This window comes from Thunnus albacares, chromosome 3 (genome assembly GCF_914725855.1).
Source record: "Thunnus albacares chromosome 3, fThuAlb1.1, whole genome shotgun sequence".
Lineage (NCBI taxonomy): Eukaryota > Metazoa > Chordata > Actinopteri > Scombriformes > Scombridae > Thunnus > Thunnus albacares.
In genome coordinates, this window is record NC_058108.1 from 37,017,231 (window position 1) to 37,033,499 (window position 16,269).

Genomic DNA, 16,269 nt, shown 5'->3' on the forward strand with positions numbered 1-16,269 from the left:
GTCAGCTGCAACACAACATGATGCTGAACTATCGACAGAAACATCACATCAAATAAAGCTCTCAGTGAACCGGCAGCCATGTTTGTTTTACTTATATATTTTATTTTAGTATCATATTTAAACTCCAGATTCATCCTGATTAAAGACAAAGTTCACCCTCATTCATCTTCTATGGGACACGAGTGAGTTGCTCCACAAGGCATTATGGGATTCTGAGCAACGCAGGACTGGCGGACGTTGCCTGGAGGTGATGATGGAGTGAAACTGTAGCTTGGTTTAGAGGTTTAGGAAGCTCTGGGAAGATTGTTGTAATAGTTTCTGTTTTTATTCAACTTTTCTCCAGATGACAGAAGAAATGCGACTTGGAACAAAGTAGCACAAACTGTCAGAGAGAGCGGTGAGTTGGTTATTTACACAATGTTTGCTAAGAAATGCAGGATAAAAACGTGTTATTATTGTGATGTAAACATCTCCGGAGGCCTTGTTGCATGATTTGTTTGCTTCCAGTCGGTCTTCACCAGAACTCATTATGGTTTCAGATCAAATTAGTGTCAAACTGGTGTTTTTACTCTTGTGAAGAACAGAAATGTTTCTGTAGTTACTGCTGTTTGTCTTTGTAAGGGTCGGTGTGGTTTCCACTGATTTTATGGATGAATAAATGGAAGCTTGAAGTATTTAAAAAGTGAAACAAGTTTTTACTGTTTTCATAAAGCTGCACTGTGAAAGTTTCGCTTCATAAAAAAGCTGTTTCTGGTCCAGTAAGATGGTTAAACTGGTGAGAACAATCACACAAACCCAACCCAGCTTCATTAAGACAATCATAAAGGGGAAAATAATCATCGACCAGATCAGGACCCGACTGACTGCAGCTCAGATCCAACAAACAGACGTCACATCAACACAAAACCATCCAGTTCTAACATGTCTTTAGTGGGAATACTTTGCTATGAATTCTGGGTAAATTAACTAAACTAAACTAAAAAAAAAAAAACATGGCTGACGCAACCATCCCAAAACATTCAGCTCCGTTCACTCCAGCAGAAAATGTTTGATGTCTAATTCTACAGTTTCAAGGAAGTTTTACTGAAACACTTCAGCAAAGAACAAAACAAAAGATTTCTGTTCAGACTGAACGTCGGAGCAGAACTGAGAGACTGAAACTTGTTCATGTGGCAAAACTTCTGCAAACTAACAGTCCGACGCAGGAGAGTTTCTTCCTCTTCACTGCTGAATGTTTCCAACTAGTTTCTGCTCCTGTAAAAACTCTTCTTATTACTCTTATTACTCCCTCCACAACGTTATTAACAAACCACTGATTATTAGACATGATTGGTGTCACAGATTGTAACCATGGAAGCAAAACTGACAGTTCAGAGTCAAAGAGTTAAAAGAGTATAGATAATAGATCCACTTTAGTAGTTTTTTTAAGGCAAAAATACCAAATATTCAGTCGTTGCAGCTTCTCAACTGTGAGAATTTGAAGCTTTTCTGTCTCATATGTGACAGTAAACTGAATATCTTTAGATTTTGGACTGTTGATCAGACAAAAAGCAACATTTGAAATCGTCGTCTCGAGCTTTAATAAATCACAACGTGCATTTTTCTCTATTTTCTGACATTTTACAGATGAAACAATGAATCCATTAATGGAGAAAATAATCAACATATTGATTGATATTGAAACTAACTGTTACTTCCTTTCTAACACTACAGACTATTGTCTTAAATCCGGCTGCTAAACTAAACTTAAAATGTCAAAGTGTTGAGACGCAGTGAAACGGGGCTTCAGGAGCCGCTGCAGTCTGGATGAAAAGGTCAAAACTCTTTCTTTCCTTATAAACCTCCGTTCACGGTGAAGACAATGGTACAATAGTTCTATTATTAGTGCTGATCTCAGAGCGTCGTCTGATCCTGTGAGTAAAGTTCATCATCCTTTTAACTTTTTATTGGATCAGACCGTCATGATGTGTTTACTTCAGGAAACGTGTGATTAAACATGTAACTGTTTCAGCGCTGCTATTAAAAGTCTTTACACACATTTAAAGAACCTTAAACAAACCAAGTAGATTTTATCCAAAGTTACAGTCTGTTTAGTTCAAACTTCCTTCTTTGTGTTACTGAAGACTGAAACTTTAGAAGACATCTGTTCAATATGAATAACTCAGACTGCTGAAGCCTCGTATCAGAGTCTAACTTGTTTTGATATTCATATCCATCAGTTAACATCAGTCCTCAGTTTGTACAAAAATGTATTTAAAAGTTAATTAAAAGCTAATATGAAACTTCAGCCGTATTAATTATTAATCAAATATAGTAGAAATCTTCTGTAACAGCAACAAAAGACTAAAAACAAGCTGCAACTGTAGAAGACAAACACTTGATTTGACTCGTTTGAAAAGCTGAAGCTGAATTTTAACTGCAGATAAACTTCTGAACTACAGAGAATTAAACAGCGACTGTTTTAATAATCGATTAATCGTTTTGAGTCATTTTCTTTAAGAACAAACAAAATATATCTCTGATTCCAGCTTCTCTAATGTGAATATTTTCTGGTTTTATGATAATAAACTAAATATCTTTGGGACTTTGGGAAACAGTGATGTGCATTTTTCACCATCTCTAGCCTTTCAATAGACCAAACGACTTACTGATTAATCGAGACAATAATCGGCAGATGAATCAATAATGAGAATAATCATTAACAGGAAGGAGGGCTGTGGATTTATTCCACCATCTTAATGAAAGACCATTAACAACGGATCATTTAATGGTCAGTATGAACAACAGGAACAATTATAGCGAGTAAAACCAGTTTCAGTCTGCGTGTTGTTTTAATACACACTTAAAAAAAACGGTGAACTTGCCCTTTAAATGATAGAAACTTCATATCATCATTAGAAGGGCAGAACCTGGTCTATTCACGATCATAATCAGATATTTTACCCGGTAAAGATTCTTTTTCCAGGAGCTTTAACGTGTAAATTTACCGGATTGTGTTGATAGAAGAATAAGAATGAAAGCTGAGAGGAAGCTGTCTGTTTCTATGGAGACAAATAGTAAATGAAGTGTTGAACTCACCGGCATCATGTTGGCACTTCTCCGCTCTGTCGCATCCAGACTGCAGCTGAAACCATCAAACCATCAAACCATCATCCTCCTCTTCCTCTCTGCAGTCCGTCTGGCTATTCTTCTTCTTCTTCTTCTTCTTCGCTTCTTTCACATCTGATTTATATCTTATATTTCAGCTCCTCCTCGACCTGTTGCAGTGAACCAGCAGGCCCTTTCTTCTATCTGTCTGATCCCTCCGGAGAGAATAAAAGATGATTTATATGTTCAGAGCTGCTGAGCACGAGGCGGCAGGAAGCAGCTTTTAACCATAAAGCCGCTGCAGGTTTTTGAAGGTGTGAGCAGAAAACAAAGCGCGGCGGGCGGAGCTGCGGCGGCTCCCTGCTGAGCATCAGTCTGACTGTACGTGTGTTTGGATCACGACCGTTCAATCAGCGCAGACCGGTGACCGGCAGAGGCACGGTACGGGAGAGCTACAGCGCTTCCGGTGCGGCTTTTCAGAATAACAGCGTCGTTTGTAGGACTAAAGTAGCTGATTCCAAACTGCCATCATCACCCACATCTCAGATTTGTTCAACAATTTAAACCGATTTTCCGTAATAAATATAAATTGTAAATAAATAAAGAAATATATAATTTATATGACATAGAAAACAGATGAATAGCCTAGATGATAATAAAAATCAAACAAAAAGAAGCTTATTTATTGTGTATAACACTTATCAAAATCAGTAATTACAAAGTGCTTTACAGGACAGACATGACAGAGTAAACAAACACACACACATTCCCACATATACAACATTTAGAAATATATAAATAAATAAAGATTATAAGAAAATCCTCATGATAAAAGTTTTCAGAAGCGACTTCAAAGAAGATTATGATTGTAAAATTCTGAGCGACAGACAGTGTGTGATTTATTATATCAATAATCAATCAAATAGGAAATGAACCAAAAAACGTAGTCACATGTTTTTGTCCCACATAATTTCTATTGAAAATAATTAACAGGATTGTGAAAGAGTCAGAAAGTTTGATCATTTTTATAATAATATCTCACACCTGTCTAAGCCCTCCATATAAAAAATAACACAATATGATCACAAACATATTTAAATATAACAGTAAATGAGAACCAAGTTCTATCGTTATCTAAAACAAACTTGAGTTGTAGGGAGAAAGGACGACATTTGAGGATTTAAGGATGCAGTTTGTCACTGTAACAAAAATCAGTGTCTTTAATGTCACAAAAACACAAGAACTTCTTCTAAATTAAACGCTGTTAAAAGCAACAAAATAATGATCCCAATTCAGAAATATCTGATCAGAAAAAAGTAAATTTACGTCTCATTTTTCACTTATTTTCAAGTTATAGGAGACAGGCTGCTCAAATCTCCCTTAAAGTAAATGTTTAGTCTTAAAGTGTCTTAAAATACAGCTCTCATGCCTGTATGTACTTAGAAAAACTGCTGTGTGGTTCCTGTTGTCCATACGGTCTGTAAACAGATCCCACATGAGTGGCGTCGAGTGTCAGTCAGCATCTCTAAAACATCCTGAAAGACAGAATTTCTTAGTAAACAGTACGGACAGACAGGAGGACTTAGTGTCAACATATTCTTTAATCTGACTTAATCATGAAGGAGTTTAACGGTTATTGTAACCTTGAAGGTCACTTTATTCCAGGAAACATTTTACTAGTCAGATTAATCTTAACATTAATATTTTAGGGTTTTATGTTTCTACAGTTTAATTTCCCCCAAAAACTGTTTACCACCCTTTGCATAAAATCAAATTACTCAGCTACAGTAGTCAAATATGCACGAGACATTGTCTTATGTGACAACATTCATTTCATAACCAGACTTTTCTTTGCTGAAAGTTGCAGTTTGGTTTTACTGTTGGCCACCACAGCTTTTATTGTGAAGGACGATTTATTCATCGTCCGGTTTTAATATCAGCAACTTGACTTCACCTGGTCTCCTGGCAACGGGAATAAACTCCTCCTCCTCTGCCGTTAATGCGTGCGTGTGTGTGTGTGTGTGTGTGTGTGTGTGTGTGTGTGTGTGTGTGTGCGCGCGCGCGCGTGTGTGTGTCGACCTCCAACAAACCTGCGCTGAATCTGTGACGTGTTTTTAATATTATTAATGAGTAAGAGAATGAAATATGAATATAATTCTCTCTCTGTCACATGTGTGTCAGTATAAATTGAGATGTTGATACACAGAATATCATGATGTATTAGCTACATTTTCTGGAAAATAATGAATTAAATTAAATCAAAGTACTTCATCACACTGAGGCAAAAATCATAAAAAATGAATATAACAATAAATAAGTGAGATATAACATCAGATACATTAAAGATGCCATAAACATGGACAGGAGACAAATCTATATGATATCACAGATGTATGTATATGTTGTATATGTTCTACTACTGAACAGGTTTAGTTTCAAAGATTAACACCAAATAATTCTGTATTTAGTGAAACTTGTGGCAAAATAAATACAGTTTCAAAGCCTTAAAGGACAAAAACCTTTGGATATTTACTATCAACATTAAAGCTGATGTTTCCAGATGATTACAGACTTACAGACAGTTGCTGTGAACAACACGAAGATCAACCGTGATCCAGTTTCATCCAGATTTATCACTGGAGAGCCGTTCACTAACGACACAAGTCTGTACGTTTAGTTTATTTCTTTTAATTCATTTAAGAATAAAACAGGTTTCTAACAGTGTTTCAGGTTGTGTCTGAGGGGAAATGTTATGTTCATCATTTGTAAGTTTCAGTTTATTTTAATCTCATTTGTCTAATAATGATTCTACAGACTTTATCAGTTATTCACACAATAAACAGCAGCAGCTTCATCTGTGAAAGTTCTGTTGTTGTTGTTTCATAAATAAATGACATCAGTAAACTATTTCTGTTGGACTTCCACCTGGAGAACTAAAGTGTTCTGGTCCAACAGGTTAAAGATGTTTATGAGACCTGATGACCGCCCCCCGACCCCTGACCCCTGACCCCCGACCCCCTGACCCCTGACCCTAACCAGCCCCCCATTGATGCTGCATGTTTGTGCTGCAGCTGGATGTACTTGGTATGGATGCAGGATTAAATCAAAATCAAAAACAACTTTATTGTTCAGCTTCGTTGCACAACAGCAGAAACTCACCTTCAGCTTGCAGCACGATGATCAACATCAACATCATCCACGTTATAAGTTACTAAAACAGTAAGTAAAACACATCTCACACTGTATTAGATGCAACTTCATGAAAAAGAAAGGATTAAATTGCTTTAAATAATTCAAAATTAATTCAAGATCAATTTTCAAAGTAAAGTGCAGGTACATGGGATGTAAAACAGTCTTGGCGTGTCCATTAATGACCAGTTTAACTAATGGGATGAATGGTTTTTTACAGACTCTGACACAGTGTTGAATGTTAGAACACTTTAGATAATAACAGACTGGAAACTGGTTGGACTGCACCTTTAACTGCATCACTGCTCAATGACGTCTTTCTTCTTCATGGTTTGTTTTGTCTCATCTGATATATCAGCCAATAGGAGCTCATTATAGATACTGTATATGTTGGTATCTGTGTATATGACGGCTGATACATGACAAGAAATGTTCTTTTTAAAAAAAAAACAGAAAAAAGTACAGAAATGTCACATTTGTTAAAAAAAAAAAAATCTAGGGAATCTTATCAATGTTGAGTTGAGTAAAGAAAATCAATATTGATCAATATGTCATATTGTCAGATTTTCTAATACCTTATCAATATCAGTATCAGCCTCCTGTATTGGTTAAGTACTGTAGAACATACAGTAGAAAGACACAGTTGAACAGTATGAACAGATGCTTGTTTTTCAAAATAATATCAACACACTTTATTTATTTCAGAGCTGAAAATAAAATAAATAATATAAATAAAGTTTTCTCATTCATTAAGGACACATTTAAAGACTTTCTTAACTTCCTGTACGGTTCATTTATGTTTTCAGCTTTATTGTCAATTAAGGAGTAAAAACAGTTACAGTAAACAAAGTAAAGCAGTAATATGAGGAAGTTCTGCAGTAAAATGATTAAATAACACACTGGACACAGAAATACATTTACTGAAGGAGGTGATTATGGGATAAATTTAATGTTTCGCTTAAAAACAGATTGATCGTTGATGAGCTGTCTGGCCAGCAGAGAGCAGCACTGCGCATGACTGAGTTTCTCCCACAGAGGAAGTAAAAGCTGCGAGACAGGAAGTAGGCAGTGTTTACAGTTTCTACAAAATGACAGCGTAAAAAAAATAAACTATCGTGGTAGAAACTAGAGCTACAACTAATGATTATTTTCATTATCGATTAATCTGTTGATCGTTTTTTCAATCAATCCATAAAATGTCAGAAAATGGTGAAAAATGTTGATCAGCGTTTCCCGAAGTGACGTCATCAAATGTCTTGTTTTGTCCATAACATAAAAATATTCAGTTTACTGTCATAGAGACTAAAGAAAGCAGAAAATATTCATATTTAAGATGCTGGAATCAGAGAATTTGGACATTTTTTCCTGGAAAAAAAGACTCAAAGTGATTAATTGATTATCAAAAGAGTTGGTAAATAATTTAACAACTAACCAGCTGTAGTAGAAACATGACTAATAAACGAATAAAGACAAATAAACACCGGAAGCAGCTTGTGGAAAACATGGAAAAAATAAGATGATACTTTTAATTTGAACCCGGAAGTGTGTTTTATGTTTGGAGTGTCACGTGCAGCCTTCACGCACACACACGTGGATAATGGAGCTCAGCAACACTGGACTTTATATGAAGAAATAGACGCTTTTACTGGATCTGCGCTGCCAGCAGTGAGTCGGTGAGTCTCAATGTGTGTTTGTGTCGTAAATCTGCCTGTTAAACAGCTTCTGGTTCACCAGTGAAACCAGTAAACACACTAACAGAGAGATTCCTTTCATCTGTAACATCTAACAGTTATTTCGACATGAAAATGATTCACCAACAAAAAACCACGCAGGCAGAATCCAAGAGTTTGTCTTATTGATAACTAATAACTTTAATTTACACTCAACCGCCGCCTCGATGAACTACTGACTGTCTGGTTTGGTGGCGAGTTTCCGGCTCTGTAGTTAAAGTATTGCAGTAAAAGTACATAAGCAGCGGCTCTGAATCCTCCAGCTGTTTGTTATTGATCCACCTTCTACTCACTGTTACTGTTTACAAGCGGAAGTTAGTTTAAGTATTGCAGTAAAAGTACACAAGTATTATGAGCTTGATGTAGTTAAAGTATTGCAGTAAAAGTACATAAGTATTATGAGCTTGATGTAGTTAAAGTATTGCAGTAAAAGTAGTGGTTTGGTCCCTCTGACTGATATATTATTATATATGACATCATTAGATTATTAATAGTGAAGCATCAGTGTTAGAGCAGCATGTTACTGTTGTAGCTGCTGGAGGTGGAGCTAGTTTACACTACTTTATATACAGTTAGCTAGTTTAGTCCAGTGGTTCCCAACCTAGGGGTCGGGCCCCTCCAAAGGGTCAGCAGATAAATCTGAGGGGTGGTGAGATGATTAATGGGAGAGGAAAGAAGAAAAAACAAAGTTCTGATACACAAATCTGTTTTCAGTTTTTTGGACTTTTTCTCTAATCTTTGATTTTTGCTGAAATATTGGATCATTTGAACATTTATTGAAATGAAAGCATGTGAGAAGTTTAGAGGGAAAAATCACTATTTGGTGGAGCTGTTAACAACTCATAGACATGTGAAATGTGACCCCGACTACACACTGCTTTTTGTAAGTGGAAGTATAAAGTAGCATCACATGGTAAAACTCAATCAGTACCTCCGCCTGCAGCGCTGCTGTTAATGACAGGAAGTTACATCACAACAGCGTGTTGGATTTTAAAGGTTTTGTGTTTTCAGCGTCACGTCAGAAATGTTTCTTCCTCCGTCCTGAACCTTCATCATCTAACATTTCATCTGTTCTTCTCTTCGTCAGTCGTCATGACGGGGAGACAGAAGCAGCGACGGGCGCCGGCGGTCACAGAGAAGAAAAACATGGCGAGCAGCAGCGATGATGAAGACTCCGATGTGGAGAAGAACTTCACACTGCTCACCAAGAGAGGAGGAGGAATGAGTGAGGAAGGAGAGCAGTACTGCCAAGAAGAGGAAGAGGAGGAATTCAGTGGCGAGGAGGAAGGGTCTGATGTTGAAGAAGAGGAGGAGGAGGAGGAGGAGGAGGAGGAGGAGGAGGAGGAGGAGGTTGAAGGGGATGAAGGGGATGAAGAAGAGGACAGAGACAGTGAAGCCTCTGATGAGGAGGAGGAGGAGGATGATGATGATGATGATGATGATGATAATGATGAAGAGCCAGAGGATGTTGGTGGTAGCAGTGAGATCCAAACCAGAGAAGACATTAAGAACGGTGAGTTTATCTGCTGATATTAATACAGATAATAACTTAAAAACATCAATAACTGATATTATATAAATAATAATTTATCTTTGAATATTAACATCTACTAATAATATAAATGTTCTTTCAGTTATTTAAATCATAAACTTTATTTTTATTGTTTACAGTTCATATCAATAGATCAAATGTTCTGATCAGATCTGGTTTATATTGACGTCAATATAATCAATTCATCTACAGTTTCAAGTAGAGAAACGATTAATCTATTAGTTTATCGACAGAAAATCAATCTGCAGCTACTCTGATAATCAAATAATCGTTTCAGTCGTTTTTCAAAGAAGAAGTCAAATATTTCTGATTTCAGCTTCTCATATGTGATGATTTTTGACGGTAAATTAAATATTTTAAGTTGAATAAACAGAAAACATCAGTGTGAACGTCATTCTTTCACTTCTTCACCTTATTTTAAAAGAACAGTTTGTAAAACATGAGAAGACTGATAGCAGGTCTATACAGTCACCATGAAGCAGCTTAGCTTAGCTTAGCTTAGCTTAGCTTAGCTTAATTTAGTTTAGCTTAGTTTAGTTTAGTTTAGCTTAGCTTAGTTTAGTTTAGCTTAGCTTAGTTTAGCTTAGTTTAGCTTAGCTTAGCTTAGTTTAGTTTAGCTTAGTTTAGCTTAGTTTAGTTTAGTTTAGTTTAGCTTAGCTTATTTTAGTTTAGTTTAGCTTAGTTTAGCTTAGTTTAGTTTAGCTTAGCTTAGCTTAGCTTAGTTTAGTTTAGCTTAGTTTAGTTTAGCTTAGTTTAGCTTAGTTTAGCTTAGCTTAGTTTAGTTTAGCTTAGTTTAGCTTAGTTTAGTTTAGTTTAGTTTAGCTTAGCTTATTTTAGTTTAGTTTAGCTTAGTTTAGCTTAGTTTAGCTTAGTTTAGTTTAGCTTAGCTTAGCTTAGCTTAGTTTAGTTTAGCTTAGCTTAGCTTAGCTTAGCTTAGCTTAGCTTAGTTTAGTTTAGTTTAGCTTAGCTTAGTTTAGTTTAGCTTAGCTTAGCTTAGCTTAGCACAAAGCCTGTAAACAAAGGGGAACAGCTAGCGTAGCTCTGATCAAAGCTAACATCTGTAAAGCTTTCTGATCCACTGACGGCTGAGATTTAATGAGATAAACTATCGTAGCAGCTGATGTGAAGAAAACTGCTGTTAAACTAACATTTGATCGATGACTGTGACTAACGATTATTCTCTATCAATTAATCTGCAGTTTATTTTCTTTATGAATATAAATAATAGTGGAAATGTTTGTTTGCATTTGAGAAACTGAAACCTGCAAATATTTGATATTTTTGCTTTAAAAAAATGACTGAAACGATTATTCAATAATCAGCTACAGTTTGTTAATTTTCTGTTTATTGATCTACTAGAGCTGCAACTAACGATTATTTTAATTATTGATTCATCTGTGAATCATTTTCTCGATTAATCGATTAGTCATTTGGTTTATAAAATGTCATTAAATGATGAAACATGTCGATCAGTGTTTCTTAAAGCTCAACATGACGTCATCAAAAACTCAAAGATCTTCAGTTTATTGTCATAAAAACTAAAGAGACCAGAAAATATTCACATTTAAGAAGCTGGAATCAGAGAATTTTTACTTTTTTTCTTTAAAAAATGACTTAAAATGATGAATTGATTCATATTTATGTTTTATGAGTGTTTTCATGTAAATTAAACTTATCGACTCTCTGTTGTGTCAGAACTGTCCAACATGTCCTTTGAGGACATCATGAAGCTGCAGAACAAAGTCGGAACCAAAGTTTACAACGAGGTCGCCTACGGCAACGACGGCAAGAGTCACCAGAGCAGCAAGAAGAAGCGACTGAACAAGAACAGGTGAGCAGCGTTTCCGCTCGCTCAGCTGCTGAACCTTCAACACTGACGTCACGCGTGTTCTTACGTTCTGCGTCTTTGTTTTCAGGCCGATGGAGATTTCATCCAAGAAACCGGCGCCGTTCCTGCGTCAGGTCGTCCCAGTCAGGAAACCAGTGAGTGAAGCAAACCTGCAGAGCTGAACTTGTGTGTTTATGAGAAGAAAAATCAGACGTTTTCTCACATGTTTCTGTTTTTTTTGTGCCGTAGACGCTGAGAGATCCTCGATTTGACGACCTGTCGGGAGAATACAAGGCTGAGATCTTTGAGAAGACGTATAAATTCATCAATGACATTAAAGACAGAGAGAAAGAGGTGAGAGAACGTCATCTGCTGCTGGTGTAGAGGTGCTTCCATCAGTCAGGACGTTAACTTCACTTCCTGTTTCGTCTGCAGATCGTCCAGAAGAAGCTGAAGAAGACGAAGACGAGCAGCCAGAGGAAGGAGAAGCTGCAGTTCCTGCTGAAGAGGATGGTGAGTCTCCTCCGGGGCTTCCTGTGTGCGGTCCGATGACGGCGGGCGGCGTCCGGTTTTTTTAAACGTGTGTGAACTTCTCTCTCTCTCTCTCTGTGCAGGAGAACCAGGAGCGAGCGAGGAAGAGCCGAGAGCAGCAGAGAGAGAGAGAGCTGCAGTTCAAGAGGCAGCAGAGAGAGCGAGCCAATCAGGGCGAACGACCGTTCTTCCTCAAGAAATGTAAGACGACACACGTTCATAGAATAACTGATCAGATTCATCAAGAGATAATTAATTATCTGTATGAAACAAGATCTGGAAACATCCAGGAGAACTTTAACTTCCTGTCTGGGACACCTGATCGCTTGAATAAACGTTCAGGATGGTTCTAATGGTTGCAGAATAGTCGGTCTTGATTCAGCTCTTTACAGAAAGGACGAGGAAGGAAGTGTCTCCTGGCAGAAAGCTGCCAGTCTGAGCCTTTGAGCTCCAGGAGGCGCCGTAGAGTCTCTCTGGAAACTCAAAATGTGTTGTCGCCCCCCGGTGGACGATAAAGATCTATTCTGTTAGTTACAAACCTACTTTAAATATACAGACACTGTAATGAACTACGTGCTATCTGCACTCAGACAACCTGATTAAATAAAGTTTAATTAATGAAATGAACAATATTACAAAACATTTGATTAAAAGATAAAAATCTGAGAGAAATGTGTTAGAAAGTGTTTTAATATCCTGTTTGTGTGACTCAAAACGCTTTACAAGTAAATATAGATGATGAAAAAAGAAAAAGAAAGCAGCGAAACCATGTTTAAATATTAATGTTTAAATATGTTTAAATATGTTTAAATATGTGATAAAACAGGAAGACAATGAAGGCAGGGAGGAAGGTAAAATGCTAATCCTTAAAAGTTGTTGGTTGAAAATAAAAACTTTTTAAAAGGTTATAAAAATTCTGTAAATATGAAAAAAACAACTTCATCTTTGTGATTCTTTGATCAGACGACTTGTTGAGTTTCTAAACTAAAATCATCTGTTTTTTGGGGTTTTTTTTCCAGCGGAGAAGAAGAAGCTGCAGCTGGCTGAGAGATACGAGGAGCTGAAGAAGAGCGGCAAGCTGGAGAACTTCCTGAGCAAGAAGAGGAAGAGGAACGCCGGCAAAGACCGCAGGAAGCTGCCGAAGCAGATGCAGCAGAAGAAGACTGCGTGAGGCGTTCAATGACCAAAAAAAAAAAAAAAAAAACACGTGAAGAAGAAGCTGCAGGGCGCCGCGTGTAAGGGAAGTAACGGACAGACTGATGGTCCTGATGGATGAAGAACTGAATCAACTTTATATTATTGTCAAAAGTTTAAATATGTTTTATTGCAAAATGTGTGGTGCATTCAGGGACGCTCCGACGTCTGAGCGCTCCTGGTGAAAGGGTGTCAGTGAACACACCGTCAGTGAGAGTTTTCCAGTCTCTGCTTCAAACTGTGTAACGACGTCTTTCTGTCCAGATAAACAGCAGCTGCCACCGAGTCCGAGCCTCAGAAAGCGGTTTAAACTCTCTGTTTTCATCCAGATGGTTGGAAGGGTGTTTGAGACGGTGTTTCTCAAACATCACTGAGTGTTTATCATGTAGAGAAATGTTGGAGATGTAAAGTTGGAGGACTTTATAAAATCAGCTACGAGTCGAACTGTTCATCTAATACGGATGTAAACGGCGTCTCTGTGTTGCTGTCCAACTCTGAACTGTAGATAACATGTTTGTTTTTATATTCTTCTTCTGCTTCTCCGTCACTGAATGTTTCCCTGTAAAACGTCCTCATAACGTTTCTTCCTCAAGCTTTTCCAGTCAGTCGTGTTTTTAAAGATACAGAACAAACACTCTGCTTGGAAAATGTCTCTAATATGTTTTTTGTTCCTATTAAAAAAAAAAAAAAAAAAAAAGCTCAATTACGTGAAAACCTTCAAACATCATCTCCTCTTTGTCCTTCACTGAAAAATCCTGAATCTATAAATATGCAAATATTGTTCATTTCTAAAGTTTTCCTGATGTTTCCAACCTGTTTTAAGTGTTTGAACACTGTTACACACGAGGTACAATACAAAATATTTACCCAGAATTCATCCTGCATATTAATCTAATTCAGTATATAATACTAATCTTCATGAAACCAACAAACTACATTGTTTTATACTAGCAGGAAATGATGCAATCACACTGTGACTCCAGAATTAAAGTCAATTAAAAAAATGTTCTTTCAAAAATTTTAAGGTTATTTTATTGTTTTCTGTTGGTTCCTGCAGCTGTTTCACCACCATTCACGATTACTCTTAATATTGTCGAGTCCATCAACAGCAGGTTTTTAATTAATACAGACCTGCAGTGTGGTAGATCAGACAGCAGAGGGAGCTGCAGGACAGAAGATACAAGCAGCTCAACACACTTCAGAGGACAACGAGACACTAGTGATTTATGTTCTGGGGACATTTCATCATCGTCAGTGTTTGTTACGTGAAACATCTAAATCAGTTTTATCTGCTGCAGCTGTGTTTTAAAGGACGAGTTCACATAAGTGTGTCTTCAACCAACATTCTCTCTCTGAGACTGAGACAGTGAGTCAAATCAAGTAGATATCTTTCAACGTTACGTCTTTTTAGTGTCAAAGTCCCTCTTTTTGTTACTATACTTCCACCTGCAGCTCAACAGGGAAACACTGTCCGAGGAAACACAAAGAGGGAATTTGATGCTAAAAAGACTCGTCCACTGACTTCACTGCAGTTTCAGCTCATCTCAGTGACACTTCAAAGGTTCTGGTTCGAAGAGAAATTAGTCTCAATAATGGTGACAAATGCATTTTATATGATCAACAAATACATCTACAAATTCATCATCCAATCCACAAATGACTTGAACAAATGCAAAACAATTTAAGTACTTTATATATTTTATATGTATATATTCAACGTCACGTTCACAGATCTGATAACATTTGTTTCTGTAACGTTCACGTGAAGTTGTGAGACAAATGAATGCTGCGTTTACGTGCTGAAGGAAAACTCGGACATCAGGCTTTTCAGCGCATTCATTCCAAAAAGATTAAATAGCTCGTCACCCACACTATGATTAGATGATATAACTACATAACTGCGACCAAATAAGTATTTTTACATGGAGTATTCAAACTTCATATTCACTGCAGCCTGTTTTTGTCACGTCTATAAACTGTTTGTATAGATATATGGCAGCTAGGTGGCGTATTTCTTCTTCTTCTGCTGGGACCAGGCACAAAGTGCATCTGTCCGAACGAGTAATCCATAGTGGATCATCCAGGAGGATCATCCTCTTCACTAAATCTGTTTCCATCACATTTTGCTTTTATCGATGCATCAACTTCTCAATTAAGCAGGCAATTTCTTTTGTGATATTTTTTTTCAAACTTCCAGCGTTTCCTTCTTTCTTTAAATATAATTAAAAAGCTTATAAAAAAAAGGGCAGATGGAAACCGACTGAGTAACGACATATTTGCAACTTGCCAAATACGTTAATTAACAACATTTTCTCATTATGTGACGATGACGGAGACGTAACTCAGCAGCGTTACGTTTTTTTAGCAATGTAGTCAAATATAAACTAGGAAACAGAGTGAAGATACTTTAATTCAGCTGAAAACAAGTTAAAGCAAATCTACTTCTTATAAATATATGTATTTAAGTATAAAAACAAAAACAAGAGGGAAAAAAACACTACATGGTACAGAGAATCAGCAGAAAATCTGTCCAAACCGGTTGATCTCACAAGTTTTTTAGCTTAAAGCAGAGAAGAAGTCTTTCTTTCTGTTTCTCTCTCTCATCCTGAGGCCCCCCGGGGTCCCTAAAAGTCAATTAGCGGTGTATAACGAGAACACAACGCTTAATACTTTCCTCCACGGCGGCTCAATCCTGTTTTCTCTGCTGTCTGACAGGTGGCATTCATCCCATCAGAGTCCCCACAGCAGGACAATAGAGGACAAGGTGGGGGCCATCACATGGAGGAGGGGGGGGGAGGGGGGGGCAGCAATAATACAGGGCCTTATATTCATGAGCTAATACACCCCATTCAACCTCACCCCCCCTCCACATCACCCTCCACCTTCTCTTTTGTGTCGCTGCTGTTATAAAAGACTCTTCAGTGTTGCTGCTTTTAACGGACGGTTGGTGTGTGTGGAGCTAAAAGAGCTGCAAGTTTCCTTATTATTACAATTGTTAATTGGATTGACTTATTCATATAAATGAGAATAGACGATTAATACAAAAATGTTATTATTCACAAGGACAGGTTCATCATTTTTCAGGTGTGTCTTAAACCAGCAGTCAGGTGTCCATAGTAACAGTGAAAGAGGTTTTCCTCGCTGTAATCATTCCTCCT

At 37.2% G+C, this 16,269-nt stretch overlaps 2 protein-coding genes across 3 annotated transcripts in view; one reads left to right on the plus strand and one right to left on the minus strand.

Moving 5' to 3' along the window:
- The window catches only part of LOC122975052 (apoptosis-stimulating of p53 protein 2-like), a 33,857-nt gene extending 30,312 nt beyond the window's left edge, over positions 1–3,545 (minus strand). Inside the window, exon 1 of the mRNA XM_044343229.1 lies at positions 3,079–3,545. Within this exon, the coding sequence (XP_044199164.1) occupies positions 3,079–3,087 (9 nt within the window). The 5' untranslated portion in view covers positions 3,088–3,545. The remainder of the gene's footprint in view (positions 1–3,078) is intronic.
- A 4,272-nt stretch (positions 3,546–7,817) lies between these two features.
- On the plus strand, positions 7,818–13,838 carry rrp36 (ribosomal RNA processing 36). Of its 2 annotated transcripts, XM_044343249.1 has the most exons (9): positions 7,819–7,949; positions 9,094–9,356; positions 9,414–9,519; positions 11,254–11,389; positions 11,475–11,541; positions 11,636–11,740; positions 11,822–11,899; positions 12,001–12,118; positions 12,937–13,838. In XM_044343249.1, exons 2-9 carry the CDS (start codon positions 9,099–9,101, stop codon positions 13,086–13,088), a joined length of 1,020 nt encoding a protein of 339 aa, XP_044199184.1. In that variant the 5' UTR covers positions 7,819–7,949; positions 9,094–9,098; the 3' UTR covers positions 13,089–13,838. The 2 variants fall into 2 exon arrangements, with proteins under 2 accessions (XP_044199175.1, XP_044199184.1); XM_044343240.1 differs by having other exon boundaries at positions 7,818–7,949; positions 9,094–9,519.
- The last annotated feature ends 2,431 nt before the right edge of the window (positions 13,839–16,269 follow it).

Excerpts from the sequence above, each read along its gene's own strand:
- rrp36 (XM_044343240.1), top strand. The coding sequence starts at position 9,099 with ATGACGGGGAGACAGAAGCAGCGACGGGCGCCGGCGGTCACAGAGAAG. Across the intron at positions 11,542-11,635 it reads TCGTCCCAGTCAGGAAACCA|ACGCTGAGAGATCCTCGATT; the intron begins GTGAGTGAAGCA and ends TTTGTGCCGTAG. Across the intron at positions 12,119-12,936 it reads ACCGTTCTTCCTCAAGAAAT|CGGAGAAGAAGAAGCTGCAG; the intron begins GTAAGACGACAC and ends TTTTTTTTCCAG.